The following is a 23,328-nucleotide window of genomic DNA, read 5'->3' as shown; positions in this document are numbered from 1 at the left end:
TGTTGACTTGTCTTGAACTTTTGTGTTCTATTGTTAGTTGGAACGTTCTCTAGAAGATGTTTTGCTAGTGTGGGAAAGAAAGAAAGAAAGAAAGAAAGAAAGAAAGAAAGAAAGAAAGAAAGAAAGAAAGAAAGAAAGAAAGAAAGAATGAATAAAAAATCTTGACTGCATAAAGGTAAAGCATAATGTATTATACATCATCTCTGCCTCAACCGTTTATGCTTAGCGGACATTGTATGCAGTGACAGCATGCTCCCAGCTCCATCACTATCCATACATTACTGCAGCATGATGCATAATTACACAACACAAAAAAAACCCATCAAAAGGTATGAAACTATATTTACAAAAATAGACACCTAGCCCCAGTTTGTCGTTAGGTGTATCATTATCCACGTTTTGCCGTGACTGATTCTAGATATATATATATATATATATATATATATATATATATATATATATATATATATAATATACAAACTCAAGGGGGATCATAACATCTCCAAGCAAAAAGTATCGGTATCTTATCGGTATCGGCCGATACTACCCTGAAATGCGGTTATGCGCTCCCGTCCTTAATGGGTTAATGGACACCAGGTACCCCTCTGCAGTTGAGTAAATATACACCCCTGGCTAGAAAATGAGGTAATATGGTATTAAAAGTTCGCAATATATTATATCTTAGTTTTTTGAAGGAAATATAAAGTATTGCATTCGTATTATAAAATTATGCAAAATTACACCTACCACTACTACTACTAATAATAATAATTCATATGTACATAAAGGCTGTATGTATACATATATAAAACATATTTGTTATTGTCTTCTTTTTAGATTAACTATGGTATTGGCTCCTCTTTGAAGCATCTCTTATGCTCATTTATAAGCAAGATGGCAATATGTAAACTTGCATTTTTTACGGCTTTACAGAGAAAGAGGCCCTGGGGTGAAGTCGTTTTTCTGCAGCAATATTCCACTCAGATGTGGTCAAAACTAAAAAGTCGGGGGTGAATATAGAAAACACACACATTTTCCTCTTTTTTTAAAATGAAGTGTTTGAGAGAAATGAGTTGTGCGGTGGAGGTAATGGAGGGGGGAGGGTCCAGTCTTGTAAACTTGCTGAGTGGAAATGCTGTGAGAGACGAAAAGCAGTTTCAGAAAGTTTGATTCCCCCAACCGCCCCCACTTCTGCAGTGGACCAGCAGACATATGGGCAAGTGCATACACACTTGGCTCTAATCTAATCAAAATGGAGCTCAAGTGTTAACATCAGTGCTTGAGTCACATGAAATGTCTATGTATTTATGCATATCTCTATTGGACAATGACGCTGTGCTTTTTTAAACCTTAAAGAACCGGCCTCTTAAGTAGTGAATGCATCCAAGTGCAAACCCTGATCAATTATGAATGATAAGAGGAGGACTCTTAAAAGCTATGAGAAACGACATAAACTGCTAGACAGTTACCACATGTGAAAATCATTAATGAACCTTAAGCACACAGGTGAGCGGGGGAATGTTGAGCTAATTGTTTGTGACTGGGAACAGGCCGTGTGCTCAGGTAGTATCTTTCATTTATGCTCCATATTTTCTGCATTTGCATGGTACAAAGTTGGCCTTTTGTTCTCTGTAGCAAAGAATTCACTATGCTACCTAAGCGGTGTTATTATTACTATTAAAGATCTATTAAAAAACACAGTGAATGTCTGCCTCTTTGCGAATTCACCAATTTAATTTATTTCTCTGTCAAACCTTTCCGAACCTTAGATGGAATAGCAATTGGTGTCAAAGAAGCAGTGGTGGCTCGTCCATTCTAGGACTCTGCCCTCCCGCCCAGCTGAGTCACCTTTGAAAGAACAGCAATTAAATAATGAAAATGAAAACAAAATATTATAATAGAAATAAATAAATATAATAACAGATATATGTTAAATATATATATATATATATATATATATATATATATATATATATATATATATATATATATATATATATATATATATATATATATATAGTTTAAAGAGCAGGCTGAATAGTACACCGTTGTTAAGTAGTAAGATTGATTCTTTTATATCTGGCATCTCAAAAGATTATGTATTTTTCGGTTCGAGCGCACAGAACAACACTGATAGACTCTCAGTAAAAGTTTGACATGCACAGTCCGTCCAAGTGAAAGTAATGATTGAAATCTTGCAGTGCACACAAGGCCCACCTTCTTTGTCCAGGTGGTCAGATGAAACCAAAGTTGAGCTATTTGGCATCAACTCCACCCATTAAGTTTGGAGGGGAAGAAAACATGAGTGTGACCATCAGAGAGAGAAATGTGATGTTATGGAGCCGATGAATGGGAAGTCTTGTATGAAAACCTATTTTTCTTTACAAGAATGCTAAAGATGAGTTGCGTATTGGTCTTTCAGCATCCCCAAGACACAAATACACTGTCGGGCAATAAAAGAGTGGCTCAAGTTGAAGAATATTAAGGCAGCCTAAGATCTCAACCCAACAGACAACCTGTGGGGGAGCTGAAGCTTGGAGGTTCCAAGTAGCAGCCAAGATAATTGAAGGATTTTGAGAGATTCTGGCCAAAATCTCGTTTCATTGCTTTGCTTGCCAGAAAGGGTTACTTAGTTTATTTATGTTTTCTTTGGGGATCAAATACGTATCATGGATTCTTGACTGATATTCTTACAATGATCAACAAACAATATAGTGCAGACTAAATGAGAGAATGAGATTTCTTCAAACTTACGTACTCAGCAGGGGATTCAATAATTATTTATATGTGCACAATCTCTATATTATGATCTCAAAAGTTAATTTCCATCTGTGACTACAGCAAGGAGATGGGAGGGTTGGGGCGAATGGAGCGAGTGGCATAAAAGTCAACTACTACTTCTTTTCGAGTGGCTGTATTAAAGATGCAATAGCCCCACCAGCTGGCTGTAGGTAACAGCACATCTTGGTGACATTTCCTTGGGTGCAGTTTTTCAGGAAGTACCACCTCAAGGGGCTCATACATTTCACGCGTTCTGCCAAATGGAATACAAATACCTGTAGAATACAATAGGGTATTCAATTATTTTGACGTGGATTCGACCTAATAACTGAATTTGGATGTGTTGCTGCTTTTTGTGTTTAAATGTCATTTCTGGACCACCACAGCTGATATAATTAAATTATTCATTATTTTATTTCCTAATTAGTTTTTAGAAATGTATTCTTTATATGTAAATATATATACAAGATATTCCGAATTTGATTATTGGTTGGAATATTTTGTAACCTTTTAGCTTATATTTGAGACTGCATATGTGAATAGCTTGAAAAAAGCTTAGCAAAGCTAGTTTTCAAATTGAGATCAATGTGTTTCCTTTAATTTGATTTGTTAGGGATTTTGTGTTTTGTGTGCAATATTGCTGTTTTAAATAAAATGTATTTCTATGTATTTTTTTTATTTAAAAGAAAAAACACCAAAAACATTTGGAAATATATTATATTATACGGTAAACAATTTCACATCAATGTATGTTGTTTTCTAGACCATTTACCTGTATTTGTTGCAGACCAGAGTCACTGATAGCGTAGTGGTACAACCACCTGAGTTGTGTGCAGGCAGCTTGGAATTGGTTCCTGCTCAGTAACGGTGTCTGTCTGTGTCCTGCGACTGTCTGGCGACCAGTTCAGGATGAAGTCTGCCTTTCGCCCGAAGTCAGCTGCGATGGCCTTCAGCATCATTTTGCGACCCTGTACTGGATAAGTGGTGTGGAAGATGACGCACAGATGTTACAGATCACATGTGCTGTAGGCTCATAATAATTTTTCTATAATTTGTTGACAGAAAATTGGCTATAATTTTTTTTAAACTAAGAAAAAATAATGGAACATCTAGAATTATAACACCATATTATTGAATATTTTATTTCTTATTTTATATTATTGAGATTAATCAAAGATGTATTGACTGAATCAAAATATTTTGTATTGATTTTTGATTGTTTAAATAATATATTTAAAATCTAGAAATAAAAAAACATAGATCCTCTGAAAATATACAGTAGTTTTCTTTCTTTTTTCATTCATTCTTTTTTAAATCGACCAAACGGTTTCGCTTTTTGTTCAGCACCATTAAAAAAAAAAAAAAAAGTAAAATAAAAATTTAAATCAAACCAAAAAAAAAGAAATGACGTCTTTATTTCTGGTCACGTGACTCGTATGTTTACAGACATCCGGGGAGGGGGGAGAAAACATGGAGGACTCCACTGGCAGTAATCCCCAATCTCCCGGTTTCACAGACAAATTAAAGTCGTGGCTCTCGTGGTCGTGGACTTACGTGTGCTTCGTGTGGTTCGGCATGGTGCTCATCATGATCTACGTGTTGTGGAGCCCGCTCAAACTGCAGGAGAGCCTCACTTCGGGTGAATGGACGCCTCTGCTCGTTAGCTTTTGTTAGCCTTCCGCTAGCCTGTGCTAGCTGCCCTCACACAGACGTTGCAGGATTTTGACACCTGCTTGTTTTGCACTTTGTTGCTTTCGCTCTTGCTTTCTGGTTTGCTTTCAGAGCTTAGTTTTGCTTTGAAGATAATGACACGAATTTCGTGACACTCCTTAATGTACATTTTCTCTAGTCTGTATTCATTATAATTGACTGACATGTAGTTGATTACTCTTATCTCAACGTATTTAATTATGGATTATTATTACATTACATTATTATTATGAATGGTGTTACTGTAGTTGTCTATCATAGCGTTGTGTATACCTATTTATCTGTCTAAATATGTTGGTGTGTGTGTGTTTGTTTTTTGTTTGTGTTTTTTTGGTCACTAACGTGACCTGTCTGAACTTGCTGTTTCAGCGTCGCTGTTTTTGAATACGCTGACCCCCAAGTTCTACGTGGCTCTCACTGGGACTTCTTCCCTCATCTCTGGACTCATCCTTGTGAGTTAAAAATTATTATTGTTGTTTTATGTATATAGTAGCGTAGCAGTATACAGCCAAACGTTGTAGTCATACGTTTTCAAGATGTTCTCTGTGTGCTGCAGTAATGTTGTTTACCACTACTATGTACTACGTATGTACGTCATAAAATAGGTCACACTGGATTTATTTTTGTTATAACTTCTATACACTACAAAATGTCCTGTGTGATGGTCATTTACCAACTTGTATTTTAAGCCGTTTTCTGGGTTTGATGTCAAAGGTGGATAAATGATGGATTTTTTGTAACAAGTCTGTCTGTAATTTACTACCTATCAATATATGCAAATGAAGGCTGGGCGGTTTTAGAAAATAATCTCTCATTGCGGCTTTAGAAGTTGGCAAACAAGGGATGGAAAGCGAGACCATCGTAGCTTTATTTAAGATAATAGAGTTGTGATGCGATACCTTCAGAAGTAGCATTGTGCACTGCACTTATTGTACTTCAAAGTCTGTGGACTGTTAAACAGTACCTGTATTTGATTTGTTGATGGTTATTTTTAAAATGTTTTTAAAATAACATTTTTTTGTTTATTTCTTTCAACACAATACTTAAGGTGATGTTTTTTTAAGAAATACACACACGCAAAAACTAATACTAAAACGAACAAAACGAAACTAAAATGAAGCAAAAACTAAAACAAATGAAAAAGTATAAACCCACTCTGAAAACTAATTAATACTAAATGTAAAAAAAATCAAAAGGCAATAAAAACTAACCATAATGGAAATTACAAAACTATTATAAGCCTGCTGCTCAGAGTTTGAAATGCAGAGGATTTTGACAATTTTAAATTAAATAAGGTCTCTCAACGATAAATGCATTATCAAACGTAATTTTGTGTATTTTGTGTTTGTGTATTTACCACAAACTAGCTTTACAGGAGGCTCATCAATAGTATTAGCTAGTAGAGGTGGGCGATGTGTGTCGTCATCGATATCATCGTTAATCTTGCTTTCACGTTGTGTAATTTTACATGATCGAGTATTGATACTGCCTCAGAAGCGAGTGAGCCGACGGCCGCAAAGTTCGAGGAAATGCTGAAAATCAGTGTGCATTGACGGCAGAGGAGGAGGAAGTGATAATCATTCACCGAATCAGCGGGCAGGACCCGGTCACGTGACTCTGTCCGCACTGCAGCGAGCTATGTTTCAAGTATGGAGGAGTGTCCAGCGGGGAATAATAGCACGGCGCGAGTCCACGTCGTCCGTAGTCTGTAAATGGTTTGGGCTTGACAAGACTGACGTTGTTGGGAATAACATTGTTAGATGTGCCAAAACGGTCACATCGAAGAGCAATTCTGTTGCACCACGAGCCATATGGGTTACGAGGAAAACTTGGCGACCGCGCAAGCACGCTAAACAAAAGCTTAAGCACACACACTCAGGAAACAGTCGCCGAGTTGAACCAACAAATATAAACGCACGCACGCACTCACTCACGCACACACACACTCAGTACTTTAGCGAGCAAGTCAAACGTGACATCCTGGATGATCGGTTAACATTCAGTTTACACGCTTGTAGTCCGCATCATTCATAACTAGCCTGTATTCCTGAGGAGTTTGATGCACAAACACCCAAACATGAATAAAGTCACAAGTCTCCATATCACAGCGATGAATGAGTGGGAAAATTTCGATAAATTGCAGTTTTGTTATTCAACTTAATTCAGAATACGGTGACCAATATATGAGAACTGGTGTTGTCATGACGACATCTTTTTTTTTCTCTCGCTGAGTGACACTTCATCACACGTCACATATCGAGTACATTTATTTCCCATTCCGATTGCTGTAGTTAACACCCTTTTCTCCTTCTGATTGCTCTAGTAGTTGGCAGTGGTACACCAGTACTTACTGCAGCTCAAAATGTCACATCATTATGGAATAACAGCAGAGACATTTCAATGACATAAATATTCCCAAAAATCAATGTAAGTCCATACATCATTTTTTTGTTCTTTATTGTTAAATATTGTCGTAGAATATCATTGTTTTGCAGAAGCTGTATTTAGAAATTTAAAAAAGATGTTGTTCCAAACGCTGTCTATCCACAATTGGGCTGTGAAGCAAGTGCAGATTTAAAATATTTTTTGTAGAATATCGTCAAATTAACGTTATCGAGTTTTTTGAAAAAATATCAAGATATTTTCGCCCACCCCTATTAGCTAGTTTACTGGGCTAAATTACACGCTACTACAAACTCACTTGACATCACATATTGTATGGGCAAAGAAATATCCACACTTGCACTTTACCCAAATGTTATTTAGGCCCACTGAACACCTAACAATGCAGCCAAACCTAACTAACAGTTGCACAGTGTGCGGGGGTTTCTGAGACTAGTTTTTTTGAGAGGCTTACTGTTGGCCACTAGTTTTGCTGAGACACAAAATTGAAATCTAAGATGAATGAGCGCTTTGAGAGCAAAATCTACATTTCCAGGTAGGCCACAAAGCAACATTCAGCCGGCCATTACCAAGCTGTATCAGTACAGTGTATACATTATTGTAATGTGTATTACAAAATTGTGTGGCTGACAGCAATGCGAGGAGAATCTACTGAAATGCACAGGTGCAGTTGAAGTCAATCCCTCCGATAATCCACATTTTCTCCTTTATGTCTCACCCGTTTCTGCTCTTTGCATTATTATAATCTTATCATAATAATCGCCAGTTATGTGTGTCTGAGTCGCCGACTGTATTTTTATTTTTTGCAATTGTGAAGTTATTTGGGGTTTGGTCTCGTTGCTCTTTGTGCGGTGGCATGAGGTCATTAAACTCACCTTTTGGCATTTACTCACATACATGTTAGGAAATGCTGGCAAATTGTCACAGCCAAGTAGATTGTACCGGATACTATCAGTTGCTGCAATGGGAGAGAGGCATAAACATACTTTCAGTTTCACTTTAGACTGCAGCTCAAACGCAGAACAAAATAGGCACTTTACCTGAACAATGGCATCAAGATTCCACCAGATGGTGCCGAGGTAATACTTTAATTGCTTTGGACTGAGTACAAAAATAGCAAATAGCAGAGATAATTCACCCAATCATGGAACAGAGGTTAAAAAAGAACAATGTGCAAAATTGGGAACACCCAAACCGCTAATATTTAATGGCATGATAATAATGTTCCCCATCGCAGATATTTGAGTGGTGGTACTTCCGGAAGTACGGCACGTCCTTCATCGAGCAGGTCTCTGTGAGCCACCTGCGTCCCCTCCTCGGCGGAGTGGAGAGCAGCTCCGCCACAGGCCTCTTCTCGTCTGTCAACGGGGAGGCAGAGCCTAGACCCAGCGTGTCAGGTAACAAACACACACATATTTATACAGTAACATCTGTAATACTCACCCTACTAATAGTATTGATGTGTTCCTCTTCGTAGAGTGTAAAGTCTGGAGGAATCCTTTGAACCTGTTCCGAGGAGCCGAATACAACAGGTAAAGAAAAAATATTCTAGCTACTGCGTATTTATCCTGATTTTTTTTTTTTGATCGGTTTATGTATTTTTTTCCTATTTTTTTTTTCTGTGGTACTCAGGTACACATGGGTGACGGGAAAAGAACCGCTGACGTACTACGACATGAACTTGTCGGCTCAAGACCATCAGACTTTTTTCACAGGAGACACGCAACAGTTCAGGCCGGAGGATTCGGGTGAGTGGCAAACATTCTTACGCACGCGCAAGCACCCACAAGTGACTAATTGAGTGTGCTGTGATATGAATTTCTTTTTGTCCCTACAGTCATGCAGAAGGCCTGGAGGGAGAGAAATCCTCAAGCCAGGATTAGAGCAGCTTACCAGGCCATAGAGTTGAACCATGAGTGAGTCCTACTTCTAAATTGTATGGGTGTTATGTACAGCAGCTGAGGGGTGGCCTTTATTCGTATGAAGGCGGAACCACACAACATTGTGGAGGGACCATATACTAGCACGCTCTTGCCGTTATTATGTAGAATCGATTTTTCAACTCTTGTTTACAACTTTACACCTGAATTAATATGACCTTCAGGTGCTTCTATGCTACTGTTTTGGTTAGCAACATAATTTAAATGGACTCAGGGGTGAGCGCCTTGGCATCGGCGTCCGAGTAATAGAGGTGAATATGGTTACTTCCCCGTTTTTTTTCCCCTGATTGTTGTGACAGAGTGACACAGAAATTATTTGAGGGATGGCTGCTATTTGAGGAAATGCGATTGTCATAAATAAAAAAAAATAAAAAAGTAATCGACTGAAACCTTTTCTTTTTCTGCAGATGTGCTGCAGCCTATGTGCTTCTCGCCGAAGAGGAAGCCACAACAATCACGGAAGCCGAGCGCCTCTTTAAAAAAGCTTTGAGCATCGGTAAGAAATGGACGTGAACATAATTGTGCGTAGAATTATAACATGTTCATTCATCATTATTTGAATGGATTGCTCTGTTTTGTTCCACTTTCCTTTTTTCAACACCACATTGAATTTTAAATCACTTAGTTTGAGGAGGGTGCTCCTGTCTCATGCAAATAACCCACTGCTCACCCCAGACTCTTATCCAACGGGACCAATGAGCTTTCGTTACCATGACGACCAAGGAGTTGCAACCAGGCGAGTGGCTACTTGTCCTCAAGTAGTCCACAGTCTGAAGAGAAACATGACCCACGGACAGACAGTAAAAGCGTCATTTTTATTTTTCACTCGTGGGGGCACCACTTCATCACCAAGTCAGTGAATTGCACTGGTCCTTTTGCTGTAGAAGATCAGTTGATCTGATCTCTACAGCAATGACATCATTTGTATGGAAGTAAAAATGCCACTGTGGTCTTCAGTCTTAAAGGTGAACTAAAACCCTTTTTTTTCCCAAGAATGTAAGAATACATTGTATGTGTCAACACAAGAAAGCACGGCACGGTACTCTAACTAATATTGCAATTGTGGAATAAGAATTCAAACAGAATAATTCCCAAGATTCAACTATTTTAATACAAGCAGTAAAAGTCAAATTCTGTGAATCTGAAGTGGTTTCACCAAAATATATCATTGAACATGAATTTTTGCAGCAGGTAAAGACATCAACCTGCTGGTTTACATTAAACGCAGACTGGCCATGTGCGCGCGCAAGCTCGGACGCATCAAAGAAGCCGTGAAAATGATGAGAGATGTAAGTGGACAACACAACATTCACAACATCAGGTAGTGTACAAGACATCCAATACAAGAGCTGTATCAAAGAACAATGCTTGTTTTGGTTCATTTGTATCCCCCGACAGTTAATGAAGGAGTTCCCGTTGTTAGGGATGTTAAATATACATGAAAACCTCCTGGAGGCGCTCCTTGAGCTGCAGGCGTACGCCGATGTCCAGGCTGTCCTCGCCAAATACGACGGTACGACCGCACTGCAGCCGAGTGGCATCTCCGTTATCTCATCAGTCCATTTATGTCCTCTCTGCTTCCACCGTTAGACATCAGCCTCCCGAAATCGGCCACTATATGTTACACGTCTGCCCTGCTGAAAGCGCGAGCCGTGTCAGATAAGTACGTCTCCTTCCCGGTCACGGCGAGCAATAAAAACATTCAAAAACCGTTAGTGTCACATTCATGCTTTTTGTTTCATCAGGTTCTCCCCAGAGGCAGCGTCGCGGCGGGGGCTCAGCACCGCCGAGATGAACGCTGTGGAGGCCATTCACAGAGCCGTGGAGTTCAATCCGCACGTGCCCAAGGTCAGTGGTCCACACTGTCATGTCGTCCAGCCAGTGCGCCTTCAGTTTGTGACCGAGTTCCATTCCTGTGGCGGCAACATGACCAGAGTTTGTCACGAACGGCCGTAGTCCATCACTAATGTAGGAATAAAGTTATAGTCACAGTGACATTCTGACGTACGTACAAATTTGTAATCCCCGTAGGAACAAAACTCCATAAACGAATACACCTTGTAAACAGCAATAGAGCTATCATTCCCTCTGCAATTACTACCAGCGCTCCAGCAGAGGGCAGTACAAAGTCAAAGTCCACAGGGCAGTACACCACTTCGGCGATTCACTCTTGCACAGCTCTGACTGATGATTTCTTAAACTGAATGTGTTTGACAAGTTTGCTGCACAATGCATCGCTGCTGATCGATTAGACTTTTATTGGATGTGCACATGAGTTCATGATACTGGATCCTTGCCTCTCTTTCATATAAACTGGCGAATGGTCTCGTTAGTGTACCAAGGCGTGGTTTCATAGGTCGGAGGTCATATCTGAGTGAGAGATAGGTAATCGGTGTGTTTGTGTGCGTTGGGTGAGGGCGTTTGGGGGATTAGAGACGTCACTGTGGCGCTTTGATCCAACCTTTGATTTTATTGTGAGGACCCTCATCATCATCTTTCCACCCCCTAGCACTGTGAGCCCACAGGCCTCTCATCAGACACCCTCATCTCGTTTCTTGGCCTCTCATGTTCCCTCATCCCCCTCTCGTCACCTGCTCAAGCCCGGCAGAGACTGAACTGCCAGACCCGTGTCGACTTTGCAAAACGACCCCTTTGGCATCTTTAGCTGTTGAACTGCATAATAAAACGCATGCGTTTCAGATGCAGATAACGAACAGTAGGGCTGAACGATTATTCAAATTCAAATCGTCACGTTAATGTAGTACAATGCCGTTTTCAAATCGCAAAGACTGCAATTTTGGAACGAAAAAAAAGGACTTCATTTTGGTCAGTCCAAAAGTTGAAGTGATAACAGAGCTACAGATCTGTTTGAATTATTGTTCTAATCTGATTTACGAGTTAATTACTTTTTGTGAAGTTGCCGTAGTGAACGCTAAAAAGACTGCAAGACATCTAGTAAGTTAACAAGTCTATTTGAAGTCGATAAATATACTTTTTTTGCATATTAATTCATGGTTCCAAAACCATTATGTTTAATACATCTGATGGTGTCTATTGTAATAAAGGTTAATTTATTGCTTGCTTGGTCAAATAAAATACATGGCAAAAGGACCTTTAAAAAGTAATCATACATTAAATCGCAGTATTGAGGAGAAAAATTGCGGTTTGATTATTTTTTATAATTGTTCAGCCCTAACTTATAGTATCAGTATTTGATGTCAGCTGCGGGACAACCCCTCTGCTCAGCTTGATTCTGCTCATTTGTATGGAAACAGGAATTCAGAACACTAAGGGACATCCCGCTCAAGTCAGATCGATCAACATTCTATCCTACTTGTCTTCATTTGTGTTGTGAATGACTTGGAGCCTCTCACCACTGACGATTGGCGATCGGGAGCCCTACCTGGACTGGGCACCAATTAATCACAGGGCCCATCCGTCCAGTTTCTGTAGCGCTTGTCCTCATTACGGTCTCAGGTAAATGAAGCCTGGCCCAGCTGACTTGAGTTGAGAGAAGCAGGACCACCGTGAACTGGTTGCTAGTCAATCACAGGGCATGCTAATCGACAATTGTAATTTGGTGGCAAATACAATCATGCTTTTACAGTCTATGCTTGCTCTGCTTTCCAATCGCAGTAGTTGCCGCTTATCTCTTCTCAATCCCCAAGCGCCGCTCCCGTCATCCAGGGAACAAAGTCATTCTTGCTTCTTGGGGTATTTTGCGAAAAGCTTGTCACAGACGGGCTATTTAGACACCCAGGAATAAATTCCGGAGAGTAGTGCATAATAGGTCCCGCTCAAACCCTCTGTTGACTTTGTTGACTTGTCTTTTTTAAACTCCCAAAGAGTGTTTTACGTCAAAATGAGAATTGTAATGATTTTAAAGGCTGTCTCGACACAAGGCGTCCGGGTCACACCGCAAAAAGTATTTGTCTTCTAAAGGATGCTGTTTTCTCTGTATTTCCTTCATCTTTTCTTCCCTCCAACCATTTCAATCAGCCAGGGTTTGTCTGTGTGGTTTGGGAGCTGCCATCCTGCGGCTTGTTGATTTAGTTGATAAAGTGTCCTGGCTACACTACTCTGCTTTGCATTACATTGGTCTCCAAAGCCTTTGCTATTCAGCTCCTCATCTACCTTGTTAGTTTGCTCCACTTTGGTTGACAGTTTCTTCTGTCACCTCATTGCGGCGGACAGTCTCCCGTCCGGATTCAAAAGCTCACATGCGTTTACCTCCGAAAGATTGGCCATTTCTTCGCTCGTCATGCACGTGGGGTATCAGGCCGGCGGTCGGGATAAAGACGGATCGAGTTAAGACCAAAGGTTTTTGCTTTAGGACAGTTCTCTGCAGCCACTTTATACCGATGTGTTTAGTCAACCTACGCAATTCACTTTTGCGTGTGTATTACGAGTCATAAAGAGCCAATTACATGCCCCGATGCCATTGTTCCTTGGCGTGTTCCATTGTAAAAGAGGCTGCAGATTAGAGTCAGAAGGCGGCTTATGAGTTATGCTCCGGGCTTAGAAGGGCCCGGGGATAAAAGGAGAGCACATGAAACTCAATCCCTTCATCAAAGAGGCGACAGTGAGCGAAGAGGCAGATCTGAGAACAAGAGAAGCGAGGGAGGGCTGGGGTGTAGGCCACTGCAGAGAACTGAGGTGTCACCAGGTTTAATGCTGTGGAATGCAAGCAGGGACAGCTGAGCCTCTCTCAATGATCAATCTTGGGCCATGTGCATTGAGCGCGGTGGCCTTTTCTTTTCGTTTCGGCTAGGGCTTGAACGATTTTTAAAAATAGCGGAATTGTGATGCTTTTTTTTCTTTTCCCTCTCAATATTGCGATTGCAGTTTTATGATGTATTATTGTTAACACAAACAATAAATGTATCTGTATTACAAGAAACAATATCAGATCTATTATACAGGGCGTTGTTTTGAACTCAGGCAAGCCAGCTTGATTTATATATCCTATTTCATACGCAAGGCCAATCAATGTGCTTCACACAAGCAAAGACACAACACCTTCAAGCATTTACAAGCAGAAGAGTTAACGGCATTCATCAGCAAAGCACGGAAAACAGAAGCAGCATGCGCAAGGTATTAAACGAATGTACAATGACACTATGTAAACACATTAACAGATTACTTTAAAAACATTTACAAGCAAAGAAATAAGAGGTTATAAAGGTTATATATAAGCACGGGTTTTTTTTCCCTCTTGGTATCGTTGTTTGTTTGTTTTCCCAAATAGGATTTGATTGAATTGTTCAGCTCTAGTTTTGGCCATGCGTAAACTATTTAAGCCAGTGTTTCTCAGTTGTTTTCTACCTGAGAAGGACTGATTTTAGCCCCATTTTTTTTATTTTTAGTTAAGTTAAAAATTACTTAAGTTACTTTTTACTCTGAGTTCTTAAGAGTCTATCCCTTTTGAGTACTTTTGAGAGAATCTTGGTACACACTGGACATAAGCCAATCACTCGGCATATATATAACTATTCACAGTCACAATCACACCAATGGACAATTTAGATTCTTTTTCGTCACTGTTTGCCGAGGCATCACAAAAAACACCAAAAAGTCAAAGGAAAAGCAAAATATTTGTGAAGTTGCTACTTAAGAGACTCGCTTCTGCAATCTTGGTGAGATTTACTGCTGTAACACGACAATAGTTTAGTTTGACGCTTAGTTTCCTAGATGAACTCAAGTGTTGTTGGATTTTTGGGGGTGTTGGACTTCGGAGGCTCTGCTTTGGTTCTTCGGATATGGGACTCCTGTAGGGTAATAAATCAAGGCGAAAGGACGCATCTGACATGGATGAACGAGAGTCAGATGGTAAACGGAGGAGGAGATGACCAAGCGTGGGCCGCATGGCCGCCCGGGTTGGCTGGATGAGCCTGTGACCATGGGAGGGGATTAGACAGGATTAGCTCGGGAAGGGGCGAGGGGGTAACCTTCCCAAAGTGTCTGAGATCCGGAGCGCTGTGAAGCTGGCCGCCCGGGAATCTAGCCCCGTGGTGGAGGGGCTGGGGGCTTGCAATGCGGGTTTTGTTTGACATGGAGTCCTGCCACACTGGAAACCACAGACATGACAGATAGAGCCTGGCGTGTTCATCAAAGTCTACAGGGCACGTCTTTAATACGGACGGCTGATCTCTACATGTGGAATCCGGTTTACGTTTGTCGGCCTAGTGAGCCGACTGAGTCACTAGCGCAAAGTTACAACAAGGTGGGTGGTGGGAAGTTACACATGCACGGATTCGCTGTACTGTAGTGAAACAATAACACACCTCTCTTTGGGAAGCCTCACCCTCCCGCCTTGCGAAAAAGAAGGCTCTTGCTAAATACCTCACATGAGCAAAGTATGTTTTTAGTCTACTGGGAGTTTGCCAGAGGGAATTGCACAATAGGATATAGTCAGCGAGGCAGAAGAAAAGAAGTTGGGGGCGGGGAGCGGGGGGTAAACTAAAGATATTCATTTAACCACAAAGGGAAGACTTTTTTTTTTTCTTTTATTAAGCTAAGTCACATCAGTGTGATATGCAAGCACATTGCATCATCCCATTGGAGGCCACCAAAAGAATGTAGACTTTCACAGTTGGGTGCTTTGCTTTTTAAAAGACTGTAGCACCAGATTAGGCCTTCTGTGTGTGGCTTTTCAATTGTTTTTATTGCTAGTTTATGTGTGCTCTGTTGATGATATGACACATACATAATGGATTTGTCTTAGTTTGGTCCCAAATTTTGAGTCATAAAATGAAAACGGGGAAACCCTGGTGAGTGACTGAGTAGCGTGGAAGCAAATCACATGTAGTCATCGTTGAGCCTTTTTTTTGTCTAGAAACAGCAGCTCACCTGAGGAACATTTAATGTATTTGATGTCATGTTCCTCTTGTTTAGTACTTATTAGAAATGAAGAGCCTGATCCTGCCGCCGGAGCACATCCTGAAGAGGGGTGACAGCGAGGCGGTGGCATACGCGTTCTTCCACCTGCAGCACTGGAAGAGGGCCGAAGGCGCCTTAAACCTTCTCCACTGCACATGGGAGGGCAGTAAGTACCTCTTCCATTTCCTCTGTTGTCCACTATTCATTAGAAATTGCTTTGTTTTTTGTCGTTATTGCTTTAGGGCCATAGAAGTTGACATTTTGTGGTATTTCTCAGTCACCAAATATTCTACATTGACACCTGGTAGGAGTCAAAGGCGTAACTACCAAAACATCGGCTTGGACCAAAACATCGGCTTGGATTTGTTTTTTTCTCAAGAATTCTATTTCACTTTGCAACATGAAATTTGGGCGGCATTCCTGTCATAAGTAGACTCACAAAATCCTCCTGAAAAAGCACCATGTTGGGGTAAAATTAAATGACATTATTTCATTATTGTTTCATAAACCCTATAGTAGAAATAGTACAGTATCAAACGACTGTGAAATTAACATGTATTTTTAGCTGACTATGAATGTGTATCACAAATGTTACTTCTTAGATATTTATTTTATTATTATTTAAATTTTTACATACGTGAGGTATAGAATGTGAGTTATTTGAACTGTGTATGTATTTGCAGCCTTCCGGATAATTCCCTACCCACTGGAGAAGGGTCACTTGTTCTACCCGTACCCAGGATGCACAGAAACGGCAGATCGGGAGCTGCTACCATGTAAGCAAAAGCCAGCAACACCTTGATAGAGGACATATTAATGACATATTGACTTGTTAAATTGTTTGAATGCAAATAGTTGTGTCTTCGGGGTGTCTCTGAGGTTCAGTTAGCTTCTTATAACTGCTACATGCTGAATGAAATACTCACCACTGACGGGCTTCAGGCTCCTTAGATTTGCACTTTATGAAACCAGTTTCTTTGTTTACGTTCTCTTTTAGGCTGTATTGTAATTTTTTTAATATGTATATTTTACAGTACATTGCTATTTTTCTTTATTAACAACTTGAAACCAAAAATGTTTTTTTTGCGGGACCTGAAACGGATTAATGGCATTTCAATTCATTTCAGTCAGGAAAATTGATTTGATACATGGGTAAATTGATTTACAAGCTTTGTAGAAAGTCAATGTACCACAGTATGTCTCCATTGAACCCTCTTTTTTGTGGCTTTTTACCCCACGGCTCCATCTTGTCACCCTCCAGCATTCCACGAGGTGTCGGTGTACCCAAAGAAAGAGCTTCCTTTCTTCATCCTCTTCACCGCGGGCCTTTGCTCTTTCACCGCCATGCTGGCCATGCTAACACATCAGTTTCCCGAGCTCATGGGCGTCTTCGCCAAAGCAGTAAGTATCCGCACGTCTCACGTTCTTCGCCTTAAAAGGCTCTTCCAGTGCTACTCCCGACTACCTCAGCTTATCTCCGGTTGACCCCCCACTATTTTTCTTTTAAGAGTTTAAATAATCTTATTTGCAACGTGAGCCTCTTGCGGTAATTACCGCCTTGCATTACTGTCAGGCTCATGGGAGTCATAGGCCCGTAAAGTGTAAAGCGTTTCCCCCGCCAACACAAGCTCTTGCTCGAGCCCAGGCGAAGGTATCGCCGGCCGCCAATTGCAAACACAGGCGCATTAAAAGCCTGCGTGCGTGACTTCCGTGTGCTGTTTATTTACAGCTAAGGTGTTGTTTGTCGGGTATCTCACTTCACAGCTGTCATGTTTATTAGTCCGACCGACGTGAGGCCGAAACACAGTCCCCGAGAACACCAAGTTCTCTTTTTTTTTTTTTTGGTTTTGTTTTGAGAAAAGATAGCGTGCAGATGGGATTTCAAGTTTGGCAAGCTGGCCTTTGTGTAAATGTTCAGATGAAGTACATGAAAACCACCAAAGGGGGTCGGCGGGGTTGGGAAAGACACAAGGTCTTCTTTGCCGTTTTTGAGGGAAAGCACATTTTTCTTAAACTCCTACTCCTATCCAATCGAGTGCAGAAGTTGCTTGTAATTTCCAAAAAGTTGGACATTTTCCATGAGAGTTTAATTGGATCTTATGAGAATCACATTTGATTCAATACGATACATTTCCATTAAATTACTTTCAATTCCCATGGAAAGTTTTCAATTTGAAATACTTCCAAAAATCCCCCGCTTAATTTCACATGGAAATGTACCGGAAATGTTCCACTCCTTTACCACCCTAATGGTTATCGCACTACTATGTAATGCTACTTTATGTCTTGGTTTAATCAGTTTGGATTCAGACTTACTGATCAAACTATACTACTCAACATCAGCTTTAAAATGAGATTTAAACATTTCTGTCTCCCATGCCCCTCCAACCACTCTCAATAATAAACTGTATTTTTTTAAACATTATGTATTAACAATATAGGGAGGGGTCTTCAGTTTATCAAGGTTCGGACATGCGTGCAACTGTGTGTGCGGCTTGACAATGCGGCGGCAAAAGAAGACACATGCAGTTACCGGCTGTTTTTCATTTGATTGTTTTCCATTCAATGCTAGAAGTGGGTTTTTTTTGTTTTACAAATATTTAGTGTAATGTTGACTTTACCACTGAATCACTGAATGAGCACACACACATTTCCGTGTCATAAGCAGACGAGGCAGCTGTGTGCTGTCAAGCCATAGAAATACACTATACTGTATACAGGACACATATATTGTGTTTCACAATAACACACAATCATATTTGTAATTTCATATTTACCAGTGAATAAAGTAGCAAAGCTTGTAAAAATTTACACGCAGTCCACACCTTGCCAGTCCATTCAATGGAATGAGAGTGAGTCTCTCACTATATCCACACTTTCCTCATGATAATCGCCCAAGTACTATTTCTCTCGTAACTTGTGTGTTCATTGACAGACACTATCATTTTGTGGATTAGTGATATAATGCAACACATCGTATGGCGAGCCTGGACGGCACAATTCACATCGCAGGGAGTCCACACATTGAATCGCCAAAAGTTCGGGAGTGAGTGGTTATATTTTGCGTTGGTCCGGTCCAAGTCAGGTTTGGAAGTATCGTCCCCAATGCGGCGGGTCATAGCACTAAAGCTACGTAATGCATCAACTTCGTCAAAGCCACAAATATATGGACAAAACAACACTCACATTGATGCAGATAATACACTCACACATATGCTAACAAACACTTTGGTTGTGGCATAAAATAATTAATTTTTATGTTATTTTGAAGCACATTCAATATTTTTTTTAAATTTATTGCTGGCTTAGTTAATTTGATGACTGTCACTTCTAATTTAAAAAAAACCTGCAGTTTCCGCATTGATATTTTTTTTCTTTTTTTTAAAAAATGCTTAGTTTCACTGAAGTAGTAATATTATTATTGTATCGTTATCGAGATACCTGGCATGAATATTGAGACATGAAATTGTGTCCCTGTCACCCAGCCCCATTTGCTATGATGTAAAGTACTCACAGTACACATTGTATGACAGTGTACATTTTCTCTCAACTCTCGAGAACTCAACACGCAGCCATTAAATGTGCTAGCAACAAAAGTGAGTGCACCCCTAAGTGAAACAAACAACAAAATTTGGCCCAATTAACCATTTTCCCTCCCTGGTGTTATGTGACTCATAAGTGTTAAAACCAAGGTCTCAGGTGTGACTTGGAGCAAACATGTTACATTTGGTGCAATTGCTCTCAGGCTTTCTTATAATGGTCGCTAGAAGTTAAGTTTGGAACCTCATAAAATGTACACTATTATACAAGGTGTACACTAGGGGTGTCCAAACCTTTTGCAAAGAGGGCCAAATTTGGTGAGGTGAAAATGCGGGGGGCGACCATTTATCCTGTCATTCTTCTTTAAAGGGAACACCAATAAATCCAAGCACATTTTAGCAAACCACTCTGCCTTTTGTTTTTGACTTTTTTATTTCAATTTCACGATTCTTAAACATGTCTTTTGGTCCATTTGAAACATGACATATCACTGGCAAATAAATGTTCACTGAACTTTTAAATTTAAAACAGGGAAATAAGTATTCACCAGTGCAAATTACATTTCAAACATCAATAACAACTGGCACTTAAATGTTCTCTTAACATTTTGATTCCATGACAGGGAAATATGTCAAATATATATCATATTCACCAGTACAGGCCAGGGTTAATTTGAAACATGGCATATTGTCGAAAATAAATGTTCAGTGAACTTTTAGATTTAAAAACAGGGAAATAGGTAACATTCTCCTTGAAAATGTGGCAGACAGAGTTGTTGCGTATTTCAGTGAAAAATAGCCCAATTTCCACCTTTTCTTACATTTTTGGCCCTCGCTGTCAACTTTCCCTTTTTTTATTCATTGTGGCCATTTTAGAAACTATCCGGAAAGGGTTATACAGGCGAATGGAGTTGGACAGAGTGCTGCTGCCCTCTTATGTGTAAATGCGAAATTGCATTTACAGTTTATTTGACACACTTGTCAACAAGGCTACGGGCCAGACGTTATGAATTCTATGACAGAGGGTGCGAGCCGGATAAAATTTGACCGTGGGCCGCATTTGGCCCCCGGGCCAGACTTTGGACATACCTGGTGTACACTGACTACACTGTAGCAAAGTGGCATTTCTTCAGTGTTGTCTTATGAAAAGATATAATCAAATATAAAAATGCAAAGTGTGTACTGGTGCAAGTTTTTGTGAGTTTCTGTAGGTATTAAATCAGATTTGGGCGCTTGGACATGCTGTGTAAATCCAGCCTAATTTCTAATGTCACTTTGTATAGGTTATATAGTGGCACTCAGCTTTCCTCCCTTTCCAGTTTTTCAGCACACTCTTCGCGCCACTGGGATTCTTCGCGGACAAGATGGAAAGCTTCATGCCGTCCAGTTTTTGGCACCAACTGACTCGGATCTGACCCCAACACACACATACACACACCGAATGGGAAAAACAAAGTTGCTCTCCTGTCTTCAGCATTACTGTCTACTTGCTGCATTGTTACTGATTATATTGGCCTGGGTCGTATCAACAAAGCAGTCAGTACCACTCTTAAGACTCTTGCTCTCCCAGCTGCCTGCAGCGTGTCTAAGAACTCGACATTTACATTCATTTGTCATGAGGGGAATTTGAAATGGTTTGCGCCATTTTTTAGCCGGTGGTACAATAAGTTGTTGTCCACTACTACATTTTATGTAGCCACAAATGGCCATTTTCCGTTTGGCACAGCACTTAACCATGTGGTTCTCGGTAGGGGGTAAAATAGCATGTATTGTATTGCAATACATCAATAAATGTCTCTGTCCTTCTGGAAAAGCAGCAGATTGTCATTGGAATGTAGGGCAGTTACCAACAATCTTTTTAGAATCGACTATCATTTATGCGATTGATTTACTTGAGTAAGCGTGCGCCTGAACACGCACACGCCACACACTGGCCCAAAAAAAAAGAAAATCTAGAACAAAACAATTCCGTCATCAGTTGTGCAAATGTCATATGGGTTGCGATCATTTTGGGTCTCCCCTTTTTACTTTGGATTAGGCTGTGTTCAGAATCAGACACATTCAAGCACACACCTGCCACCATTCAAAATGATTCGGCTTAAACCTCCCCCAAATTTCAGATGTTTTAGTAGGCTTTTCATGACAATGTTTTCCCTCTTCCAATCGAACCTTAAAGGATTTGTGCTAACACTGACTGCTATTTGGAACTGTTCTTAATTCCCAAATTTGATAGTTGTCAACATTATCTTTGCACCAAACATACCTTTTGGAATTATGTCCAAAAAGTTCAGCCGTGCTTCATCAGAGCATAACACATTTTCCCCCATGTGTATGGGAGATTTTGTTATTGTGTGATGAATCCAAGGTTGAGAAGAGGCCTGACTCAAGTGAGCTGCATGAAAATGCGCCGAGTTCTGAATTGTGTTTAAACCTCCCAATTCATGACAGCATAAGTACCAGTCAAAAGTAAGACTGTCTCACTCAATAGCATGAGAAAATCTGTCTAGATCTTCTGACAACAATTACATTTGCACGTTGTAGTCGACACAAGGCGTTCACCAGAGCTGGGCATTCCGCCTATGTGTGACGTACCAGTCCGTCTGCCCGCCTATGACGGACGCCCATTTTGTCGGTGATCAACAATAGATGGGAAACTTAAAAAAATAAACAGATTAAGTCAGAAGCCCGTTTTTTCCGTCTATGTCATCGTCTATTTTCGCGGTGAGGCTTCAATGGCTGCGGCGCTTTTTCCGTTTCCCGTTGGCCGCGACCGAGGTCCTCAAATGTCTCAAAAGATCTTAAAAGGACCTAAAAAGAGAGGCATTTAGTCTGGCCGCGGTGAGGCTTCCATGCCACGGTGAGTCTTCTCATTTCAAATATACAAGTGAAAGTTAGCTGAAGTTTGTAGACGGAAATGCAAACGGACACCCGTTTAAAATGTTAGGCGGACCGGCCTATAGGCAATTACTATTTGTTCCGGCCGGACAAAAAGGCAGCTCGACGGACGGCGGAAGGGTACCCCGGCTGCAGGCAGAAGGATTTAAACGGACCGGGAAATTTGGGTAAAATGCCCAGCTCTGGCGTCCACGACCATGCTCTGTATCATTGCATAGCTGGTTACAATCAAAAGTGATAAGTGCCTTTTTTAGTCTCATCCTAAAACAATCTTAACCTGGTATTAATTTAATTGTATTGTTGTTGAAAGGTGTTGATAAACGACACAAAACAAAAATGACGCCCACGTGTTAAAGCTTGCTCATAAAAAAAGACAAAGCAGAAATGTAAAAGTATTTGCTGGAGACGGGAGACTGTTCTCATGTTTGAAAAGCACTTGAAACAAAACTCCCAATAAAATGACGCCTGTGAAAGTCGAATATTTGTTTTGGGGTGTTTTTATTATGCCGGTGTTATTCTGGGCTTCCTATTGTTTTTCAATGACACCACATTTATCTACCAGTCGGAAACAACAAATCTTTCAACGGGACGTTTAGTTGTATTTGTTGCGTTGAAAGGCTTCCTATTCGCCGTGCAACCCAGTTGCCGCTTGCCCTGGCTCATAATTGTGATTATAACACTTCAGAACCATCATCAGAGGCTTTTAGACCAATTTATCGGTGCCGTGTTCACACTGGGCACACTTGTGCCTTCGAGGGCCGTCTGAGGCTGCTGGAGTGTTTGCGCTTGTTGCCACAGCATGTGAAATCTGTGTCACTCCATCACCTCCATGGTGAGTGCTACTCACAAAAACAGCTCATAACAGCAACCAGCTTGATGTCCTCTCTTCTGGTAGTTTGTGGAAAGACACAAAATTGCCTCCCTTATAACGTCCTGACTCAAAATAATAGCATTTCTGATGAAAACTACCAATAACTACATATTTTGACTTTAGATTTTGTTTTGTAAACAATACACTCTATTCAACTCACTTCACAATAAGCAGCAGCTTGGCAAATATTGAACAATTCATCACGCACAAAAATATAAAATGCAAAATATCATTGACATGCTAATGGTTAGCATCAATCGCTGTGGTTTTAAAAGCAACGCATACCTATTTGAACACACACAGTGGAGCA

General features: G+C 40.4%; 1 protein-coding gene across 2 annotated transcripts; it reads left to right on the top strand.

Annotated features, from left to right (window-relative positions):
* Positions 1 to 4,231: 4,231 nt before the first annotated feature.
* LOC147141829 (suppressor of tumorigenicity 7 protein-like) lies at positions 4,232 to 22,626 on the top strand. 2 transcript variants are annotated; one of them, XM_086040962.1, is made up of 15 exons: positions 4,232 to 4,420; positions 4,861 to 4,943; positions 8,132 to 8,291; positions 8,372 to 8,426; positions 8,527 to 8,642; positions 8,732 to 8,810; positions 9,242 to 9,330; positions 10,023 to 10,123; positions 10,233 to 10,347; positions 10,425 to 10,497; positions 10,580 to 10,682; positions 15,729 to 15,879; positions 16,397 to 16,489; positions 16,975 to 17,114; positions 20,572 to 22,626. In XM_086040962.1, exons 1-15 carry the CDS (start codon positions 4,252 to 4,254, stop codon positions 20,665 to 20,667), a joined length of 1,623 nt encoding a protein of 540 aa, XP_085897088.1. In that variant the 5' UTR covers positions 4,232 to 4,251; the 3' UTR covers positions 20,668 to 22,626. The 2 variants fall into 2 exon arrangements, with proteins under 2 accessions (XP_085897088.1, XP_085897089.1); XM_086040963.1 differs by having other exon boundaries at positions 20,555 to 22,626.
* The last annotated feature ends 702 nt before the right edge of the window (positions 22,627 to 23,328 follow it).

Source organism: Filicampus tigris, chromosome 9, assembly GCF_054856515.1.
Source record: "Filicampus tigris isolate MCC_2025a chromosome 9, RoL_Ftig_1.0, whole genome shotgun sequence".
NCBI lineage: Eukaryota > Metazoa > Chordata > Actinopteri > Syngnathiformes > Syngnathidae > Filicampus > Filicampus tigris.
This window is presented reverse-complemented; position numbering and strand designations above follow the sequence as displayed.

Excerpts from the sequence above, each read along its gene's own strand:
- LOC147141829 (XM_086040963.1), top strand. The coding sequence starts at position 4,252 with ATGGAGGACTCCACTGGCAGTAATCCCCAATCTCCCGGTTTCACAGAC. Across the intron at positions 9,331-10,022 it reads TAAAAAAGCTTTGAGCATCG|CAGGTAAAGACATCAACCTG; the intron begins GTAAGAAATGGA and ends GAATTTTTGCAG. Across the intron at positions 10,498-10,579 it reads GCGCGAGCCGTGTCAGATAA|GTTCTCCCCAGAGGCAGCGT; the intron begins GTACGTCTCCTT and ends TTGTTTCATCAG.